Here is a 21756-nt window from a genome sequence, read left to right as displayed (position 1 = left end):
AGGACGGAGATGGGAGGATGGGGACGGGAGGACGGGGGGACAGAGATGGGAGGACGGGGACGGGGGGACAGAGATGGGAGGACAGGGACGGGAGGACGGGGGGACAGAGATGGGAGGATAGGGATGGGAGGACGGGGGGACAGAGATGGGAGGACAGGGACGGGAGGACGGAGACGGGGGGGCAGAGATGGGAGGACAGGGATGGGGGGACTGGGACGGGGGGACAGAGATGGGAGGACGGGGACGGGAGGACGAGGACGGGAGGACAGAGATGGGGGGACGGAGATGGGAGGACAGAGATGGGAGGACGGGGACGGGAGGACGAGGACGGGAGGACGGAGACGGGAGGATGGGGGGACAGAGATGGGGGGACGGAGATGGGAGGATGGGGACGGGAGGACAGAGATGGGAGGACAGAGACGGGAGGACAGAGGAGGACAGGGACGGGAGGACAGAGACGGGAGGACAGGAGGACGGGGACGGGAGGACAGGAGGACAGAGATGGGAGGACTGGGACGGGAGGACAGAGGCAAAGAGCCCCACAGCTCAGAAACCTCCACTGGAGTGGGGGTCCTGCGGGACGCTGGGTGGGGTGGGAACGCTGGTGGGCTCCAGAGCGTCTGCAACGAGGGCCCAAGTGAACTGGGCACACGGTGGGCACCCCCAGGGCCTCGGCTGCCCGTCCGCCCTCGGGTCCCTCCGCCCTGGGTCCCCCTGCCCGTGCTGACACCCGCTGGTCGGCCAAGCACTGGGGCTGGGGAGCCCCCGCCACGGGACACCGGCCCGCCCAGCGCTGTCTGTGAGGCTGCTCCAGGTGCGGGACCCTAGGCAGCTCCACCTGAGGCCCCACAGGCCTCCAGCCTCCCCTGCAGGTGTGGACATGGCCCCTCCAGGCCAGACTCCATGCCTGCCCCCAAGTTCACCAGGTGACACCCTTGTGCCCACCTACCCCAGCAAGACCCCTCTCCACAGCCGTGTCCCCAGGTGAGACCACTCCCCACCTGTGTCCCAGGTGAAGCGCCCCTGGCCGCAGGCGCAGAACCCACACTCCCCGGCAGCCCCCAGTACCGGCCCCCGGCACCTTTGGTCAAAGACCCATCCCCGCAGGTACCCCGACCCCAGGTGGGCCCCCCCCCACCAGGACGCCCGGCCCAGCAGGCAGGGCCCCAAGCAGGCCCCACCGGAGCTGGAACAAACCCCTGTGGACGGGCACAGCGCGGACCCCCACCCTGCAAGTGCCCCTCCCCAGGACTCCCACCCCCGCAGACCCCCACCCAGTAGATACCCTCACCCCGGGACCCCCCCCCGCAGACGCCCCCTCCCCGGACCACCCCCCCAGAGATACCCCACCCTGGGGACCCCTCCCAAACAGCCCCACCCCGCAGATACCCGTCCCCCGGGACCCCCCCCCCCCCCCGCAGACGCCCCCCCTCCGGCCCTCACCCCCGCAGGTGCCCCATCCGGGATCCCCCCGCAGATACCCCCTCCCCCACGATCCCCCCGCAGGTGCCCCTCCCGCCCGCCGCCCGCCGCAGGTGCCGGCGCCCCCGTCCTCCCGGCCGCCACGTGGCGCATGCGCAGCCTGTCCCGCCGCCAACGCCCGGCCATGGGCGCCGCCGAGCTGGGCTGGGGCCCCGCGCTGTCCCCCCGGCCCGCCGCGCCACCCTGAGCCGCCGCCATGCCCCGGGGCCGCCCCCCCCGCGCCCGCGACCGCGACCGGGACCGCGACCGAGACCGCGCGCAAGCCGACTCGGGTGAGGCCTGGGCCGGGACGCGGGGACGCGGGGGCCGGGGACGCGGGGACGCGGGGACGCGGGGGCCGGGGACGCGGGGACGCGGGGGCCGGGGTCGGGGACGGCCGCCTCTCCCGCCGCTGCCGCCGCCTCTCCCGCCGCCGCCCGCGCGGACGGATACGCGCCCTGCCCTCCGCGGGCCTACTTTCCGCGCCGCCGCCCCGCCCCGCGCCGCGCGGCCCCGACCCCGGCCCCGCGCGACCCTCGACCCCCGCCCGCCCCCCGACCCCCGACCCCCGACCCCCGCCCCCCGCCCGACCCCCGCCCGACCCCCAGGGCCCCGCCGCGCGCCCCTCCCCTCCCCCACCCGCGGGCGGGGCCCCGGAAGCGCCGCCCCTCCCCCAGCCCCGCCCCGGGCCCAGCGCGCAGGTGCGAGAGGGCGGGACAGGCGGACACCCGGACAGGCGGACGCCCGGACACGGGGACGGGACAGGGGACAGGCGGACACCCGGACAGGCGGACACGGGGACGGGACAGGAGACAGGCGGACACCCGGACACGGGGACAGGGGACAGGGGGACACCCGGACAGGCGGACACGGGGACGGGACAGGGGGACAGGCGGACACCCGGAGAGGCGGACACCCGGACAGGCGGACACGGGGACGGGACAGGCGGGCACCCGGACACGGGGATGGGACAGGGGACAGGCGGACACCCGGACACGGGGACAGGACAAGGGGACACCTGGACACGGGGTTGGGGGACAGGGGGACACCCGGACATGGGGACAGGGGACAGTGGGACAGGAGGACACCCGGGGACAGGGGGATGGGGACAGGAGGACACCCGGACAGGGGGATGGGGACAGAGGGACATGGGGACGGGAATTGGGGATGGGGGGCAGGGGGACAGAGGGACAGGAGGACCAGGGCACGTGGACAGGGGCAGAGGGACAGAGGGAGACAGGGACACAGACGGGGACAGGAGGACCGGGACACGGGGACGGGGACAGAGGGACAGGAGGACCGGGACAGAGGGACATGGAGACGGGGAGAGAGGGACAGGGGGACCCAGACACGGGGACAGTGCATGGGGACAGGGACACAGGGCCTGGCTGGGGAAGGGACACAGGGACAGGGCCTGGTCGGAGACGGACAAGGCTCAGGGACACGGGGCTCCACCCGCGGACAGACCGACTCCCTCGTGGTTTTATTTCCAGTGGGTGAGCAGGTGGAGAGGGACAGCAGACAGGTGGGTAGGTAGAGAGAGGTCTCTCTTGACATGGAGCTCTCCTCAGTGCTGTGGAGCCTCCAGTGCGGTGCCTGGCCTCAAACCTCACTCATGCAGATGGCAAGGCAGGCACCCTCCCAGGTGAGCTCTCTCTGCTCAAGGAGACACATTTTCTTTCCTTACTAGTGATATAAAAATGTATTCGTTTTAAAATTTAACTTTTAATTTTTAACTTTTTCTTTAATCTTTAAAGACAACCAGAAATCAAGAGGGGAGGGGGAGTTAGAGAGGGAGAGAGACAGAGAGACGCCTGCAGCCCCGCTTCACCACTTGCAAAACTTTCACCCTGCAGGTGGGGACCAGGGGCTCGAACCCCAGTCCTTGACCACTGTAACATGTGCGCTCAACCAGGTTCACCACCACCCAAATTTTTATTTTGTTTTATTTATTTATTTTCCCTTTTGTTGCCCTTGTTGTTTTATTGCTGTAGTTATTATTGTTGTGGTTATTGATGTCATTGTTGTTGGACAGGACAGAGAGAAATGGAGAGAGGAGGGGATGACAGACAGGGGGAGAGAAAGACAGACACCTGCAGACCTGCCTCACCGCCTGTGAAGCGACTCCCCTGCAGGTGGGGAGCCGGGGGCTCGAACCGGGATCCTGACGCCGGTCCTTGAGTATTGCGCCACGTGTGCTACCGCCCGACTCCCACCACCCTAATTTTTAACTTTTTTATTTTACCGTCGCCTGCTCGGCTCTGTCTTACGGAGGTGTGGTGGGTTGGAACCTGGGACTTTGGAGCCTCAGGCACCAGAGCGTCTTTGCAGAACCGTCCGGCTGTCTAGCCCTGCCCAGCGTCGCCTTATTTTAAATTTGCTGTCAGTAGTAGGTTGTGAGACTGTAAGTTCCGCCATACCCACCGCTCCCAGAGAACTACCGGAGTCCCGGCTGCTGGTTCTTTGTTCCCGTTCTAGTTTTTAAGCTCCTGTGTCTCAGGTCTAGATGCCACATGTGCGTGAAGCCTCTGGTAGTCGACTTTCATCTCTTTCCCCTCCAGTTCTATCCCTCTTGTCCCCAAGGACACACCCCCATCTGTTTTGACGGCAGAGTAGTATTCCACGGGGTCTGGATCCCGTGACTCCTCCATCCCGTCATCTGTGGGTGGCGTCTGGGCTGCGTCCCCTCTCAGGCTGCTGTGGACAGAGCGGCTGTTGTCCGCCGCAACCTCTGTGCTGTTTCTCCCTGAGGAGCCGACCCCCTCCCACCCAGGGCACCAGGCCGTCTTGGCCGTGCGACCGTCTTGGCCGTGCGACCGTCTGTGCCCGGGGAGGCGGGTGCATTCCCTCAGTGTGGGCGTTGGCAAAGCAGGACCTCGCGGGGGCAGAAGGGGCAGAACAAGGACGTGGCTGAGCGACCCGTGGGCCGGCACAGCCCCCAGTGGAGCGCACGCACACTTCAGCTCGGGGTGGGGGCCAGGAGGACCCCCGGCAGCTCCCAGCAGCACTGTGCCCGGCGGCGGGGCAGGGTGGGACGGGACGGAGGGGGTATGTGCGGAGGCGCGGGCTGTGAAGTGCGCCGCTCCTGCCTGAGGCACCGGAGGTCCCTGGTTCAAGCCCCAGCACCACCAGGCAGAGCTGAGCTGGGCTCCGCTAGGAAGAAACAAAAGTCACTAAGCGCCTAGCACTTGACCTTCACCGTCAGGACGTGTGCTGAGTGCGGTGGGTGAAGTCGGCACCCTCGGCCCCAGCTCCCCTCCTCCTCCCCGCTCTGCTGTCTAATACGCACGAGAGGAAAACACCCCACGGCCTGGGACACCTGCATGGCTGCTGCGCTGGGCTTGCCCGGGTCCCGGGTTCGATCCCGGCATTATATGTGGCCGCGCTGAGCCCCGATGCTCTTCACAAGAGCGTGGACGGGGGAGTCGGGCGGCGGCGCAGCAGGTTAAGCGCAGGTGGCGCAAAGCACAAGGATCGGTGTGAGGACCCGGGTTCGAGCCCCCGGCTCCCCACCTGCAGGGGCGTCGCTTCCCAGGCGGTGAAGCAGGTCTGCAGGTGTCTGTCTTTCTCTCTCCCTGTCTGTCTTCCCCTCCTCTCTCCATTTCTCTCTGTCCTATCCAACAACGATGACATCAATAATGACTACAACAGTAAAACAACAAGGGCAACAAAAGAGGAAAATGAATAAATAAATCTAAAATAACAAAAGAGCGGGGATGGTAGACGAGTGTCTCCTGCCTGGCCTTCTCAGGCCCACCTGCTGCACAGCCAAGGTCTCAGGAAGTGCGTCCTGCTCTCGGCCCTCTGCCTGCCTGCCTGCCTGCCTGCCTGCCTGCCTGCCTGCTTCCCCGCTTCCCAGAGCCCCGCTCAGCTCTGACTTCTGCTTCCTCGCTTCCCAGAGCCCCGCTCAGCTCTGACTTCTGGGGTGTGTGTGTGTGTGTGTGTGTGTGTGTGTGTGTGTGTGTGTTAAACTCGGGCCCGTCCCAGGAGCCTCAGGCATGAGACTGTTGTCGAAACCCTGCGCCGTCTCCCCACCCTCCCAGGCCTGCCCCGGTGGAGTCCCACCTTCCTGCTGGGAAGGGAACCCAGGTCCAGACTCCCCGGGCTCCAGCCACCGCTGCACCCGGTGCTGTGCTGTGTCTGTCTGTCTGTCTGTCTGTCTCCAAAAAGCCGGCCCGTGCGTGAGGCCCCAGCATCCCGGACAGAGTAAATTCTGAGCGTCCTACGGGCGCGGCTCTGCAGCAGCGGCCTATGGCGCAGACTCATGCGGCCCTGCACCGCTGCCTGGGCTTCATTTACTCAGTTACTTTTATTTCCTTACATCAGAGCCCTGCCCAGCTCTGGCTGACGGTGGTGCTGGGGATTGAACCTGGGAACTCGGAGTCTCATGCCTGTGCTATCTCTCAGCCTTCCCTGATGACTTTTTTAAAGGATTCTTACTTGAGATAGAGACTAAAGCTCCAGAGCTCTCTCCCCCCCCCCCCCCCCCCCCCCCCCCGTGTCTGAGGCGCTCCATGTGGCGCTGGGGCTTTAGCTCAGGCATGTCCCATCTGGCCCCCGGATGTTTTAATTTGTTACTCCTGGTAAGTTATTATTATTATTATTGTTATATTTCTATATTTATTTTCCCTTTTGTTGCCCTTGTTTTTTTTTTTATTGTTGTAGTTATCGTTGTTGTCATTGTTGGCTAGGACAGAGAGACATGGAGAGAGGAGGGGAAGACAGGGAGAGAAAGACAGACACCTGCAGACCTGCTTCACCGCCTGGGAAGTGACACCCCTGCAGGTGGGGAGTTGGGGGTTCGAACCCGGATCCTCACGCCGGTCCCTGCGCTTTGAGCGCCACGTGCGCTTAACCCGCTGCGTTACCGCCTGACTCCCCTAGTTATTATTATTTTTTAAGCTTTTATTTATTGATTGATGAGAAAGATAGGAGAGAGAAAGAACCAGACGTCTCTCTGGTGCTTGTGCTGCCGGGGATCGAACCCAGGACCTCATGCTCGGGAGTCCAGTCTTTACCCACTGCGCTGCCACTTCCTGGACCACCGCCTGATAAGTCACCGCGGCCGCTCCACGTGGTGCCGCAGGACAGGGACTGTGGCTTCCTTGGCGGCTTGTGGCCGCCTGTGACTGTGGCGGTGTTGCCGCGAAGGTGGGTGTGGACCGCTGTCCCCCAGGCCCTCACAGCCCCCCCCCCCCCCGGGGGTGGGTGGGATTCTGTCTGCTTTGCAGTCTCTTTCTGATCCCTGGGGTCCTGCCCGCTGATACAGGATGTTGGGTGGGGTAGGTAGCTCAGTGGTTATGCAAAGAGACTCTCCTGCTGCCTGAGGCTCCAAGTCCAGGTTTAATCACCACCAGAAACCAGAGCTGAGCAGGGCTCTGATAAAAAAACAAAAAACACAGAGCCGGGCGGTAGCGCAGCGGGTTAAGCGCAAGTGGCGCAAAGCGCAAGGACCGGCGTGAGGATCTCGGTTCGAGCCCCGGCTCCCCACCTGCAGGGGAGTCGCTTCCCAGGCGGTGAAGCAGGTCTGCAGGTGTCTGTCTTTCTCTCCCCCTCTCTGTCTTCCCCTCCTCTCTCCATTTCTCTCTGGCCTATCCAACAATGACGACATCAATAACCACAACAATAATAACTACAACAATAAAACAACAGGGGCAACAAAAGGGAAAATAAATATTTAAAAAAAGAAAGACGGGAGAACAGGCTGGGTCCTCACTGCCTGCGCCTCTGTGGTTTTGCAGATGGAGTTTTGACGGTGAACTCAGAGAACACGAACTATGCCTGCCTGGCCCCCAGCCTCCACAAATGTGACCTGTGCTTGCTGTCCTTCCCCAAAGAGTCCCAGTTTCAGCGCCACATGAGGGACCACGAGAGGAACGACAAGGTGGGCCTCTGGGATTCTTGCAGGCCCTCAGCCCCGCCGGCTGACGGCTAGATGGGCGGGCGGGCAGGCGGGCGGGCAGCCCCCACACAGGCTTTGCTGGGCTTTTATATTTAGTTACTTGTTTTCCCCCGGGGCCCCTGCTGAGCTCTGGCTGATGGTGGTGCTGGGGATTGAACCTGGGACCCCGGGGCCTCAGGCAGGAGAAACACTCGCAGAACCACCATGCCGTCTCCCCAGCCCTCTCGCCCTCTGCCGTCCGTCCGTTCTTGCTGGGCCTCCACTCCTCCCAGCTGGCCTCTTAAAGTCTCCCTCCTTGTCCGTTTCCCTCCATCTGAGCCAGAAAGAGTGCGTGGAAAGCCGCCACGGGACGGGCAGACACAGTGTTGTAAACGCCAGTAGTGAACCCTTTTCCTGTTTAAAATACTTATTTATTAATTCATTACTGGATGGAGACAGAGAAATCCAGAGGGAGGAGGGGTAGGTAGGGAGAGAGACAGACAGACAGACAGACACCCGCTGCCCTGCTCCTCCGCTCTTTTTTTTTTTTTTTAAAGAATTTATTTATTTATTTACTCATGAGAGAGAGAGAAGGAGAGAGAGGACCAGACATCACTCTGGTACATGTGCTGCCGGGGATGGAACTGGTGACCTCACGGTTGAGGGTCCACTGCTTTACCCACTGCGCCACCTCCCGGACCACCTCGCCCGCTCTTGACGCTTCCCCTGCAGGTGGGGCCCGGGGCCTTGAACTTGCCTTCCTGAGCCCCAGGTTCCCCGGTCAGTGATTCTTGCCAGCTAGTGAGAGGGTGCAGGAGCCAGAGCGTCTGCTGCCTGGTTGCCCGTGGTCTCCAGCACGCCATGCGGCCGCTCCTGGCAGAGTCCAGCGCTGCGTCCTCCCCTCCCCCTCCCCTTCCTCCTCCTCCTCCGGAGAAGCATTGGAAAGGGAGGGGAGATAGGGAGGGAGAGAGACCCCCCGCAGCCCTGCGTCACCACTCTGGAAGCCTCACCTCTGCAAGTGGGGAGCGGGGGCTCGAACCCGGGGCCTTGCGCACTGTACCGTGTGTCCGTCACCCCGGCAGCTGGGGAGGGAGGGAGGGGTCGCGTCCCTGGCTTCGGCTGACTCCGCGTGCGTGTCCCCCAGCCCCACCGCTGTGACCGGTGCCCCCAGACCTTCAACGTGGAGTTCAACCTGACGCTGCACAAGTGCACGCACAATGGAGAGCCGCCCGCCTGCCCCGTGTGCCACAGGACCTTCTCCCGCGCCGCCAGCCTCCGCGCCCACGTCATGCTGCACGAGAAGGAGGAGGTACCCGCCGCCTGCTGCCCACCCCCCACCCCCACCCGGCGGGTCTGGTGTGCGGGGCCCGGACCTTCCCACACACTTGGGCTTCCGACACAGAGACAGTGAGAGGGAGACAGAGACACCGAGAAAATGGGAGAGACATGGAGACAGAGACAGTGAGAGACAGAGACAGTGAGAGGGAGACGGAGACACCGAGAAAATGGGAGAGACACGGAGACAGAGACAGTGAGAGACAGAGACAGAGACAGTGAGAGGTAGACAGACACCGAGAGACAGAAACAGAGACAGTGAGGGAGACAGAGACACCGAGAAAACGGGAGAGACACAGGGAGACAGAGACAGTGAGAGACAGAGACAGTGAGAGGGAGACAGAGACACCGAGAAAATGGGAGAGACACAGGGAGACAGAGACAGTGAGAGACAGAGACAGAGACAGTGAGAGGTAGACGGAGACACCGAGAAAATGGGAGAGACACAGGGAGACAGAGACAGTGAGAGACAGAGACAGTGAGAGACAGAGACAGTGAGAGGGAGACGGAGACACCGAGAAAATGGGAGAGACACAGGGAGACAGAGACAGTGAGAGACAGAGAGAGTGAGAGACAGAGACAGAGACAGTGAGAGGAAGACAGAAACTGAGAGGAAGACCGATGGAGACAGACACAGAGACAAGGAGAGGAAGACAGAGAGACAGGGAGAGGGAGACACTCAGGCAATGAGGAGGGAGAGGGAGAGACGCCCGACTGCCCTGGGGCCATGGCACCTCCCAGTGACTTACTGTCATTATTTTGATTTTTCTAACAATGTTTATTTCTCATCGGAGAGGACAAAAACGGAGCGGGGGAGACAGAAAGAGACAGACACCCCCAGCTCTGCCTCCTCACTCACAGAGCTGCCCTCACGCGCACGTGAGGGCCGGGGCTCGAACCCAGGGCCTGGTGCACCGTGACGTGCCGGCTCCGCCAGGCAGCCCGCTGCCGCGCCCCTGCTGCCTGACTTTCCCGAACCTGTAGCGGAGAGAGAAGCAGCTCCGACCGCGGAGGCCAGCCAGGACCTCGCTCCAGAGCCCACTGTCCTGCCCACTGGGCCGCCTCCCCGGCTCCCGAGACTTCCATCTTTTAGCTTTTTTGTTTATCTTCTCTTTTTTTGACAGAGACAGAAACGGAGAGACAGAGAGACACCTGCAGCCCTGCTTCACTGCTCATGAAGCTTCCCCTTGCAGGTGGGGACTGGGGGCTCGAACCCGGGTCCTTGTGCGTGGGGACATGTACTCAGCTGGGCGTCCGACCATAGGGAATGATGTGTCACCTCTCCTCACACCTTGCGCCTCTTCCTTCCTTTTAAAGTCTTTACGTGTTTACTGGGTAGCGGCAGAGAGACACGGAGAGGGGAAGGGGAAAGACAGACAGACAGACGCCTGCAGCCCTGCTTCACCACTCGAGACGCTTCCCCCCTGCAGGTGGGGACCGGTGCTTGAACCCGGGTCCCTGCGCATGGGAAGGCGCGCTCCGCCAGGTGCGCCCCCCACTCCTATTTTAAGGCGGACGTGAGCTGGCGGGGTTCTGCAAGGCCCCACAGCCACAGCCCCCCCAGTGCTGGAAGCAGCCAGAGGAGGTGCCAGGAGGGGCGTGGGGCGCGGGGCGCGGGGGGCGCCTCTGTGGCTGGCGGCTGGCGGCCGTGGGCGCGAGGTCAGGCCCGTGTCCTCGCTGAAGTGTGGGCGCACGGGTGCGAGGGGCAGGGGCCGCGGCCACCACACCTGCTGACGCTCCTTCAGTTTTCATTTTAATGGAGAAACTTGCACCGCCAGAACCACGTTCCAACTTCAAGCATCGGCTTGTGGCCGCCACCTTTCTGTCTCTTTACTTAGTGATCTAGCACTGGTTTGCCGCACCACGAGCCATCACCTCACCCACCACGTCCCCAGCCCAGACTCCGGTCCCCAGCCCAGACACCCTGCCCCCAGCCCAGACTCCGCGCCCCCAGCCCAGACTCCGCGCCCCCAGCCCAGACTCCGCGTCCCCAGCCCAGACTCCGCACCCTCAGGCCAGACTCCGCGCCCCCAGCCCAGACTCCGCGCCCCCAGCCCAGACTCCGCGCCCCCAGCCCAGACTCCGCGCCCCCAGCCCAGACACCGCGCCCCCAGCCCAGACTCCGCACCCTCAGGCCAGACACCGCGCCCCCAGCCCAGACTCCGCGCCCCCAGCCCAGACTCCGCGCCCCCAGCCCAGACTCCGCGCCCCCAGCCCAGACACCGCGCCCCCAGCCCAGACTCCGCACCCTCAGGCCAGACACCGCGCCCCCAGCCCAGACTCTCTGCCCACAGCCCAGACTCCCCGCCCCCAGCCCAGACACCGGGTCCCCAGCCCAGACACCGGGTCCCCAGCCCAGACACCGGGTCCCCAGCCCAGACACCTTGTCCCCAGCCCAGACTCCCCGTCCCCAGCCCAGACTCCCCGCCCCCAGCCCAGACTCCCCGCCCCAGCCCAGACTCCCCGTCCCCAGCCCAGACTCTGCGCCCCCAGCCCAGACTCCGCGCCCCCAGGCCAGACTCCGCGCCCCCAACCCTCGCTGGAACCTGCAGTGCTTCTGTCATGGGCACAGGCGGGCATGGGCGGGCGCGCTGCCGCTTCTGCAACTGTCCGGATTGTTCATCCTTGCCCGTTTTTCCTGCGGTCCCGTCCTCCTCTCTAAGTCACCCCCACACCTGTACTGCTGCTGAGTGTCCCTCCTTTCCCTCTGCTCTCTCTGCGTCCTGATGGAGTTGGGGTTCAGAGCCCTCTGGTCACCTTCCCCTGACATTTCTCCCCTCTGGGAGCCTGGACCCAGATTCTCTATGGGGAGCAGCAGGTGGGAGTTGTGGCTTCTGTCATTGTTTCTCCGCTGGACATGGGTGTTGGCAGGTGGACCCACACCCCCAGCCTGTCTCTCTCTTTCTTTCCTTAGTCACTTTTTAAACAAATATTTATTTATTTTCCCTTTTGTTGCCCTTGTTTTTTTTTTTTTTTTAAGTTTTACTTATTTATTCATGAGAAACGATAGGAGAGAGAGAAAGAACCAGACATCGCTCTGGTACGTGTGCTGCCGGGGATTGAACTTGGGACAGCATGCTTGAGAGTCCAAAGCCTTATCTACTGTGCCACCTCCCGGACCACCTTGTTGTTGTTGTTTATTGTTGTAGTAGTTGTTGTGGTTATTGATGTTGTCATTGTTGGATAGGACAGAGAGAAATGGAGAGAGGAGGGGAAGACAGAGAGGGGGAGAGAAAGACAGACACCTGCAGACCTGCTTCACCGCCTGGGAAGCGACTCCCCTGCAGGTGGGGAGCCGGGGGCTCGAACCGGGATCCTCACGCTGGTCCCTGTGCTTGGTGCCACGTGCGTTTAACCCGCTGCGCCACCGCCCAACTCCCCCAGTCACTATTATTAGTAGTAGTATTAGTATTAGTATTATTTTTGCCTCCAGGGTTACTGCTGGGCTCGGTGCCTGCGCCGTGAACCCACGGCTCCTGGAGGCTGTTTGTTGTTGTTGTTGTTGCCCTTGTTGTTTCATCGTTGTTGTGGTTACTGTTACTATATTGTTGTCACACCCTCTGAGTACATGGTGTTGTCACACCCTCTGAGGGACACGGTGCTGTCACCCTCGGAGGGACACGGTGCTTTTACACCCTCTGAGGGACACAATACTGTCACACTCTGAGGGGCACCGTACTGTCACCCTCCGAGGGACACGGTGCTGTCACACCCTCTGAGGGATACGGTGCTGTCACACTGTGAGGGACACCATGCTGTCACCCTCTGAGGTGCTGTCACACCCTCTGAGAGACACGAGGCTGGCACCCTCTAAAGTGCTGTCACACTCTGAGGGACACCATGCTGTCACAGTGAGTCCCGCTATGCACGCCTCCCATCAGCAGTGGCCCTATTCCCTCATGCAGGACCATCCTCAGGGCTGCAGGGTCCTCACCAAGGGATGCCCGCCATGGCCATGTGGTTCTGGGAGTCACCCCCAGAGGGCGCCATGCTCGCTTGCTGTGACCCAGCCAGTCCCTCAGCTCTGAGGAGGCGCCTTCCTGCTCGCTGACCTCTGACCCCAGCATGTGGAGGAGCCAGGGGCCCTGCTCCCAAGGCTGTCCGCCCAGGTCGCTGTCCCTCACTGTGGCGACGCCCAGCCTGTGAGGACCCGTCCCCCAGGGGCGTCCCCTCCTTGGAGAAGGCGTGTGTCTCGGTCACACACCGTGCTGGGGGGCCAGGGTCCCGGTGGGCTCGGCCAGTCTGGTGGGGGGTCCCTGTGGCCTGGGAGTCCCGCGAGCGGGGCAGCTATGACGGTGGGGGGGAGTCTCGGGAGGGTGCTCCATAGGGAGGGTGTCCTGTGTGGAGAGGGTGTCCTGTGTGGTGAGGGTGCTCTGTGAGGTGAGGGTGTCCTGTGTGGTGAGGGTGTCCTGTGTGGTGAGGGTGCCCTGTGTGGTGAGGGTGCTCTGTGAGGTGAGGGTGCCCTGTGTGGTGAGGGTGTCCTGTGTGGTGAGGGTGTCCTGTGTGGTGAGGGTGCTCTGTGAGGTGAGGGTGCCCTGTGTGGTGAGGGTGTCCTGTGTGGTGAGGGTGCCCTGTGTGGTGAGGGTGTCCTGTGTGGTGAGGGTGTCCTGTGTGGTGAGGGTGCCCTGTGTGGTGAGGGTGCCCTGTGTGGTGAGGGTGCCCTGTGTGGTGAGGGTGCCCTGTGAGGTGAGGGTGCTCTGTGTGGTGAGGGTGTCCTTTGTGGTGAGGGTGTCCTGTGTGTGAGGGTGCCCTGTGTGGTGACCGTGCCCTGTGAGGTGAGGGTGCCCTGTGAGGTGAGGGTGCCCTGTGAGGTGAGGGTGCCCTGTGTGGTGAGGGTGCCCTGTGTGGTGAGGGTGTCCTGTGTGGTGAGGGTGCCCTGTGTGGTGAGGGTGCCCTGTGTGGTGAGGGTGCCCTGTGAGGTGAGGGTGCCCTGTGTGGTGAGGGTGCCCTGTGAGGTGAGGGTGCCCTGTGTGGTGAGGGTGTCCTGTGTGGTGAGGATGCCCTGTGTGGAGAGGGTGTCCTGTGTGGTGAGGGTGCCCTGTGAGGTGAGGGTGCCCTGTGTGGTGAGGGTGCCCTGTGTGGTGAGGGTGCCCTGTGTGGTGAGGGTGTCCTGTGTGGTGAGGGTGCCCTGTGTGGTGAGGGTGCCCTGTGTGGTGAGGGTGCCCTGTGTGGTGAGGGTGCCCTGTGTGGTGAGGGTGCCCTGTGTGGTGAGGGTGCCCTGTGTGGTGAGGGTGTCCTGTGTGGTGAGGGTGTCCTGTGTGGTGAGGGTGTCATGTGTGGTGAGGGTGCCCTGTGTGGTGAGGGTGTCCTGTGTGGTGAGGGTGTCCTGTGTGGTGAGGGTGTCATGTGTGGTGAGGGTGCCCTGTGTGGTGAGGGTGCCCTGTGTGGTGAGGGTGCTCTGTGTGGTGAGGGTGTCCTGTGTGGTGAGGGTGTCCTGTGTGGTGAGGGTGCCCTGTGTGGTGAGGGTGCCCTGTGAGGTGAGGGTGCTCTGTGTGGTGAGGGTGTCCTTTGTGGTGAGGGTGCCCTGTGTGGTGAGGGTGCCCTGTGAGGTGAGGGTGCTCTGTGTGGTGAGGGTGTCCTTTGTGGTGAGGGTGTCCTGTGTGTGAGGGTGCCCTGTGTGGTGACCTTGCCCTGTGTGGTGAGGGTGCCCTGTGTGGTGAGGGTGCTCTGTGTGGTGAGGGTGTCCTGTGTGGTGAGGGTGCCCTGTGTGGTGAGGGTGTCATGTGTGGTGAGGGTGTCCTTTGTGGTGAGGGTGTCCTGTGTGTGAGGGTGCCCTGTGTGGTGACCTTGCCCTGTGTGGTGAGGGTGCCCTGTGTGGTGAGGGTGCTCTGTGTGGTGAGGGTGTCCTGTGTGGTGAGGGTGCCCTGTGTGGTGAGGGTGTCATGTGTGGTGAGGGTGTCATGTGTGGTGAGGGTGCCCTGTGTGGTGAGGGTGTCATGTGTGGTGAGGGTGTCCTGTGTGGTGAGGGTGTCCTGTGTGGTGAGGGTGCCCTGTGTGGTGAGGGTGTCCTGTGTGGTGAGGGTGCCCTGTTTGGTGAGGGTGCCCTGTGTGGTGAGGGTGCTCTGTGTGGTGAGGGTGTCCTTTGTGGTGAGGGTGTCCTGTGTGGTGAGGGTGTCATGTGTGGTGAGGGTGCCCTGTGTGGTGAGGGTGTCATGTGTGGTGAGGGTGTCTTGTGTGGTGAGGGTGTCCTGTGTGGTGAGGGTGTCATGTGTGGTGAGGGTGCCCTGTGTGGTGAGGGTGCCCTGTGTGGTGAGGGTGCCCTGTGTGGTGAGGGTGTCCTGTGTGGTGAGGGTGTCCTGTGTGGTGAGGGTGTCCTGTGTGGTGAGGGTGTCCTGTGTGGTGAGGGTGTCCTGTGTGGTGAGGGTGCCCTGTGTGGTGAGGGTGTCCTGTGTGGTGAGGGTGCCCTGTGTGGTGAGGGTGCCCTGTGAGGTGAGGGTGCTCTGTGTGGTGAGGGTGTCCTGTGTGGTGAGGGTGTCCTGTGTGGTGAGGGTGCCCTGTGTGGTGAGGGTGTTCTGTGAGGTGAGGGTGCCCTGTGTGGTGAGGGTGTCCTGTGTGGTGAGGGTGTCCTGTGTGGTGAGGGTGCCCTGTGTGGTGAGGGTGCCCTGTGTGGTGAGGGTGTCCTGTGTGGTGAGGGTGCCCTGTGTGGTGAGGGTGTCCTGTGTGGTGAGGGTGCCCTGTGTGGTGAGGGTGTCCTGTGTGGTGAGGGTGCCCTGTGTGGTGAGGGTGCCCTGTGAGGTGAGGGTGTCCTTTGTGGTGAGGGTGTCCTTTGTGGTGAGGGTGTCCTGTGTGTGAGGGTGCCCTGTGTGGTGACCGTGCCCTGTGAGGTGAGGGTGCCCTGTGAGGTGAGGGTGCCCTGTGAGGTGAGGGTGCCCTGTGTGGTGAGGGTGCCCTGTGTGGTGAGGGTGTCCTGTGTGGTGAGGGTGCCCTGTGTGGTGAGGGTGCCCTGTGTGGTGAGGGTGCCCTGTGAGGTGAGGGTGCCCTGTGTGGTGAGGGTGCCCTGTGAGGTGAGGGTGCCCTGTGTGGTGAGGGTGCCCTGTGTGGTGAGGGTGCCCTGTGAGGTGAGGGTGCTCTGTGTGGTGAGGGTGTCCTTTGTGGTGAGGGTGTCCTGTGTATGAGGGTGCCCTGTGTGGTGACCGTGCCCTGTGAGGTGAGGGTGCCCTGTGAGGTGAGGGTGCCCTGTGAGGTGAGGGTGCCCTGTGTGGTGAGGGTGCCCTGTGTGGTGAGGGTGCCCTGTGTGGTGAGGGTGCCCTGTGTGGTGAGGGTGCCCTGTGTGGTGAGGGTGTCCTGTGTGGTGAGGGTGTCCTGTGTGGTGAGGGTGTCATGTGTGGTGAGGGTGCCCTGTGTGGTGAGGGTGTCCTGTGTGGTGAGGGTGTCCTGTGTGGTGTGGGTGTCATGTGTGGTGAGGGTGCCCTGTGTGGTGAGGGTGCCCTGTGTGGTGAGGGTGCTCTGTGTGGTGAGGGTGTCCTGTGTGGTGAGGGTGTCCTGTGTGGTGAGGGTGCCCTGTGTGGTGAGGGTGCCCTGTGAGGTGAGGGTGCTCTGTGTGGTGAGGGTGTCCTTTGTGGTGAGGGTGCCCTGTGTGGTGAGGGTGCCCTGTGAGGTGAGGGTGCTCTGTGTGGTGAGGGTGTCCTTTGTGGTGAGGGTGTCCTGTGTGTGAGGGTGCCCTGTGTGGTGACCTTGCCCTGTGTGGTGAGGGTGCCCTGTGTGGTGAGGGTGCTCTGTGTGGTGAGGGTGTCCTGTGTGGTGAGGGTGTCCTGTGTGGTGAGGGTGTCATGTGTGGTGAGGGTGCCCTGTGTGGTGAGGGTGTCATGTGTGGTGAGGGTGTCCTGTGTGGTGAGGGTGTCCTGTGTGGTGAGGGTGCCCTGTGTGGTGAGGGTGTCCTGTGTGGTGAGGGTGCCCTGTTTGGTGAGGGTGCCCTGTGTGGTGAGGGTGCTCTGTGTGGTGAGGGTGTCCTTTGTGGTGAGGGTGTCCTGTGTGGTGAGGGTGTCATGTGTGGTGAGGGTGCCCTGTGTGGTGAGGGTGTCATGTGTGGTGAGGGTGTCTTGTGTGGTGAGGGTGTCCTGTGTGGTGAGGGTGTCATGTGTGGTGAGGGTGCCCTGTGTGGTGAGGGTGCCCTGTGTGGTGAGGGTGCCCTGTGTGGTGAGGGTGTCCTGTGTGGTGAGGGTGTCCTGTGTGGTGAGGGTGTCCTGTGTGGTGAGGGTGTCCTGTGTGGTGAGGGTGTCCTGTGTGGTGAGGGTGCCCTGTGTGGTGAGGGTGTCCTGTGTGGTGAGGGTGCCCTGTGTGGTGAGGGTGCCCTGTGAGGTGAGGGTGCTCTGTGTGGTGAGGGTGTCCTTTGTGGTGAGGGTGCCCTGTGTGGTGAGGGTGCCCTGTGAGGTGAGGGTGCTCTGTGTGGTGAGGGTGTCCTTTGTGGTGAGGGTGTCCTGTGTGTGAGGGTGTCCTGTGTGGTGACCTTGCCCTGTGTGGTGAGGGTGCCCTGTGTGGTGAGGGTGCCCTGTGTGGTGAGGGTGCTCTGTGTGGTGAGGGTGCCCTGTGTGGTGAGGGTGTCATGTGTGGTGAGGGTGTCCTGTGTGGTGAGGGTGTCCTGTGTGGTGAGGGTGCCCTGTGTGGTGAGGGTGCCCTGTGTGGTGAGGGTGTCCTGTGTGGTGAGGGTGTCCTGTGTGGTGAGGGTGCCCTGTGTGGTGAGGGTGCCCTGTGAGGTGAGGGTGCTCTGTGTGGTGAGGGTGTCCTTTGTGGTGAGGGTGCCCTGTGTGGTGAGGGTGCCCTGTGTGGTGAGGGTGCCCTGTGAGGTGAGGGTGCCCTGTGTGGTGAGGGTGCCCTGTGAGGTGAGGGTGCCATGTGTGGTGAGGGTGCCCTGTGTGGTGAGGGTGCCCTGTGAGGTGAGGGTGCTCTGTGTGGTGAGGGTGCCCTGTGAGGTGAGGGTGCTCTGTGTGGTGAGGGTGTCCTTTGTGGTGAGGGTGCCGTTTGGTGAGGGTGCCCTGTGAGGTGAGGGTGCCCTGTGTGGTGAGGGTGCCCTGTGAGGTGAGGGTGCCCTGTGTGGTGAGGGTGCCCTGTGTGGTGAGGGTGCCCTGTGAGGTGAGGGTGCTCTGTGTGGTGAGGGTGCCCTGTGAGGTGAGGGTGCTCTGTGTGGTGAGGGTGTCCTGTGTGGTGAGGGTGCCCTGTGTGGTGAGGGTGCCCTGTGTGGTGAGGGTGCCCTGTGTGGTGAGGGTGCTCTGTGTGGTGAGGGTGCCCTGTGTGGTGAGGGTGCCCTGTGTGGTGAGGGTGTCCTGTGTGGTGAGGGTGTCCTGTGTGGTGAGGGTGTCCTGTGTGGTGAGGGTGTCCTGTGTGGTGAGGGTGCCCTGTGTGGTGAGGATGTCATGTGTGGTGAGGGTGTCCTGTGTGGTGAGGGTGTCCTGTGTGGTGAGGGTGTCCTGTGTGGTGAGGGTGCCCTGTGTGGTGAGGGTGTCCTGTGTGGTGAGGGTGCCCTCTGAGGTAAGTTGCTCCCTGGGTTTCGGGGTCTGGCAGCGTGTCTGAGGTGCCCCGTCGGCTCCGTGCGAGGGCCCTGCCTGTGAGGGCCACAGGACATCATGGCGCCCACTGAGCGTGATGGCGTCTGGGAGCCTGTGAGACCCTGCCGAGGGCATGACTGCGGGCACCCGGGCGGGTGTGCGGGAAGTCTCGGGACCCGCAGAGGCGCCTCAGGCCCCGCGTCCCGTCCCTGTCCCGCAGACCCTCATCTGCTCTGAGTGCGGGGACGAGTTCTCGCTGCAGAGCCAGCTGGCGGCGCACATGGCGGAGCACAGGCAGGAGCTGAGCGCCCCGCGGCCCCACTGCTGCAGGGCCTGTCGCCAGGAGCTGGGCAGCGCGGCGCAGCTGAGGGAGCACCTCAGGACACACTACAAGATGAGGTGCAGCCACCGCGGACTGGGCTCCGGGCTCTGGGCACCGGGCACCGGGCACCGGGCGGGGGGCTGTGAGAGCCCATCCACCGGGGGCCGGGACCCTCGTCTCCTCATGCTGGCTGCGGCCACTAGGCTCTCTGTCACGGTCACCCACGCCCCGAACATGCCCCGGACACGCCCCTCACACACACGCCCCACACGCCCCGCACACGCCCCGCACACGTCCCGCACATGCCCTGCACATGCCCCGCAGCCAGACCCTGGGCGCTGAGCTGGGTGCCCTGAGCGCCCTCCCGCTGAGCCCCCTCCCGCCCTGCAGGGTGTCGGGCACCCGCTCCTACAGCCGCAACGTGGACCGCAGCAGCTTCACCTACTCCTGCCCGCACTGCGGAAAGACCTTCCAGAAGCCCAGCCAGCTCACGCGTCATATCCGCATCCACACAGGTGGGCGCAGGTGGGCCCAGGATGAGGGGGGAGAGAGGGGCCGGGGTGGAGGGGTGTGGAGAGAGGGGCCGGGGTGGAGGGGTGTGGAGAGAGGGGCTGGGGTGGAGGGGTGTGGAGAGAGGGGCCGGGGTGGAGGGGTGGAGGGAGAGGGGCAGGGGTGGAGGGGTGGAGGGAGAGGGGCCGGGCTGGAGGGGTGTGGAGAGAGGGGCCGGGGTGGAGGGGTGTGGAGAGAGGGGCCGGGTTGGGGTTGGAGGGTTGTGGAAAGAGGGGCCGGGTTGGGGTTGGGGTATGGAGAGAGGGGCTGGGTGGAGGGGTGTGGAGAGAGGGGCTGGGGTGGAGGGGTGTGGAGAGAGGGGCCGGGCTGGAGGGGTGTGGAGAGAGGGGCCAGGGTGGAGGGGTGTGGAGAGAGGGGCCGGGATGGAGGGGTGTGGAGAGAGGGGCCAGGGTGGAGGGGTGTGGAGAGAGGGGCCGGGCTGGACGGGTGTGGAGAGAGGGGCCGGGCTGGACGGGTGTGGAGAGAGGGGCTGGGGTGGAGGGGTGGAGGGAGAGGGGCGGGGTGGAGGGGTGTGGAGGGAGGGCCTGGGTGCAGCTGCGGCTAGAGAAGGGTCTGGGGCTGAGGGTGGGCATGGGGTGGGCATGGGGACGGGCAGAGAGTTGGGCCCTGGCTAGAGAGGGTGGGTGCAGGGATGCGGCCAGGGTGGGGATGGGCCCTGGGGTCCCGGTACTGGGCCGTGCGGGGGGCTGGTGGTGCGGGCTGCTCCCTGCCATGCGGCCCCCACCCCAGGAGAGGCCGGTGTCCCCTGCCCATCCTGCCGTCCTGCCCAGGAGGCCCGTGCCGTGGGGTGCGGCCGCCTTCCTGGCCCTCAGCCTGCGCGAGGCCTGCTCCCTGCTCCCCGCTGCCGGGGGCCTCTGTGCCGCAGCCCCCTCAGCCCCCCCCCTCCCCGCAGTCCCCCTGCCCCCCGCAGCCCCCTGCAGGCACCCCCCCCCCCCCCCCCCCCGCTCCCCGCAGTCCCAACCTGTGCACTCCCAGCCCGGGAAGGGCGTCCACACAGGGACGCAGAGCTGCCCCCTCCACTCTGCCTGGTGCTTCCTCCCCGCCCGCCCCTCTGCTGCGGACCCCCCTCCCTGCTCCCCGGCGCCCCAGCTGAGCCCTCCTCCCCTCCCCCCTGCCCGGCCTGCCCAGGAGAGAGGCCTTTCAAATGCAGCCAGTGCGGGAAGGCCTTCAACCAGAAGGGGGCGCTGCAGACACACATGGTCAAGCACACCGGGGAGAAGCCTCACGCCTGCGCCTTCTGCCCGGCCGCCTTCTCGCAGAAGGGCAACCTGCAGTCCCACGTGCAGAGGGTGCACTCCGAGGTGAGCCCCGGGAGCCGGCCTGCACCCCGGCCGAGCCGCGAGCAGAGCAGTGACCTCGTTGGGGCTGGGGGCGTCTGCAGCTGCTCTCGCCCCCGCGCGCGGGGTCTGGAAGGCAGAGAGCTGCCCTCACCCTCACCCATCACGCCCACTGTCCGGAGCCCGCTGTCTCTCGGCCGCCTGTCCCCTGCTCTGCCCGGTCGCCGCGACGGTCTCCTGCCAGAAGGTGCAGGGAGGCCGCGCAGGGGCAGCCCGAGCTCAGCAGCACGCGATCCGAAACGCCCTGGCCGGGGCCTGTGTCCTGGTTACGTCTGCAGCTCCAGGACCATCGGATTCTTCACAGCAGGCGTGTCCCGTAAAAGCCATTGGTGGGGGGCCGGGTGGCAGCGCGGTGGTCAAGCGCAAGGACGGGCCCGAGGATCCCGGTTCGAGCCCCCGGCTTCCCACCTGCAGGGGAGTCGCTTCCCAGGCGGTGAAGCAGGTCTGCGGGTGTCTGTCTTTCTCTCCCCCTCTCTGTCTTCCCCTCCTCTCTCCATTTCTCTCTGTCTTCCCCTCCTCTCTCCATTTCTCTCCGTCTTCCCTCCTCTCTCCATTTCTCTCTCTTCCCCTCCTCTCTCCATTTCTCTCTGTCTTCCCCTCCTCTCTCCATTTCTCTCCGTCTTCCCCTCCTCTCTCCATTTCTCTCTGTCTTCCCCTCCTCTCTCCATTTCTCTCCGTCTTCCCCTCCTCTCTCCATTTCTCTCTGTCTTCCCTCCTCTACCCATTTCTCTCCGTCTTCCCTCCTCTCTCCATTTCTCTCCGTCTTCCCTCCTCTCTCCATTTCTCTCCGTCTTCCCTCCTCTCTCCATTTCTCTCCGTCTTCCCCTCCTCTCTCCATTTCTCTCCGTCTTCCCTCCTCTCTCCATTTCTCTCCGTCTTCCCCTCCTCTCTCCATTTCTCTCCGTCTTCCCCTCCTCTCTCCATTTCTCTCTGTCTTCCCCTCCTCTCTCCATTTCTCTCTGTCTTCCCCTCCTCTCTCCATTTCTCTCCGTCTTCCCTCCTCTCTCCATTTCTCTCCGTCTTCCCCTCCTCTCTCCATTTCTCTCCGTCTTCCCCTCCTCTCTCCATTTCTCTCCGTCTTCCCCTCCTCTCTCCATTTCTCTCTGTCTTCCCCTCCTCTCTCCATTTCTCTCTGTCTTCCCCTCCTCTCTCCATTTCTCTCCGTCTTCCCTCCTCTCTCCATTTCTCTCTGTCTTCCCCTCCTCTCTCCATTTCTCTCTGTCTTCCCCTCCTCTCTCCATTTCTCTCCGTCTTCCCTCCTCTCTCCATTTCTCTCTGTCTTCCCCTCCTCTCTCCATTTCTCTCTGTCCTATCCAACAACAACACAGATAACAGCAAAAATAAGAACAACAAGGGCAACGAAAGGGA

At 63.7% G+C, this 21756-nt stretch overlaps 1 protein-coding gene across 7 annotated transcripts in view; it reads left to right on the top strand.

Annotated features, from left to right (window-relative positions):
- Positions 1-1590: 1590 nt before the first annotated feature.
- The window catches only part of ZNF236 (zinc finger protein 236), a 44382-nt gene continuing 24216 nt past the window's right edge, over positions 1591-21756 (top strand). For 2 of the 7 annotated variants that reach the window (XM_060183824.1, XM_060183823.1), the window contains exons 1-6: positions 1591-1754; positions 7203-7345; positions 8487-8651; positions 18380-18558; positions 18872-18996; positions 20180-20352. In XM_060183824.1, coding sequence (XP_060039807.1) covers positions 1679-1754; positions 7203-7345; positions 8487-8651; positions 18380-18558; positions 18872-18996; positions 20180-20352 — 861 coding nt within the window. In that variant the 5' untranslated portion in view covers positions 1591-1678. Of the gene's footprint in view, positions 1755-2951; positions 3107-6420; positions 6617-7202; positions 7346-8486; positions 8652-9846; positions 9871-18379; positions 18559-18871; positions 18997-20179; positions 20353-21756 lie in introns of those variants that run through there. The other 5 variants (XM_060183826.1, XM_060183827.1, XM_060183828.1 and 2 more) reach the window with 5 other exon arrangements.

This window comes from Erinaceus europaeus, unplaced genomic scaffold (genome assembly GCF_950295315.1).
Source record: "Erinaceus europaeus unplaced genomic scaffold, mEriEur2.1 scaffold_323, whole genome shotgun sequence".
Classification (NCBI taxonomy): domain Eukaryota; kingdom Metazoa; phylum Chordata; class Mammalia; order Eulipotyphla; family Erinaceidae; genus Erinaceus; species Erinaceus europaeus.
This window is presented reverse-complemented; position numbering and strand designations above follow the sequence as displayed.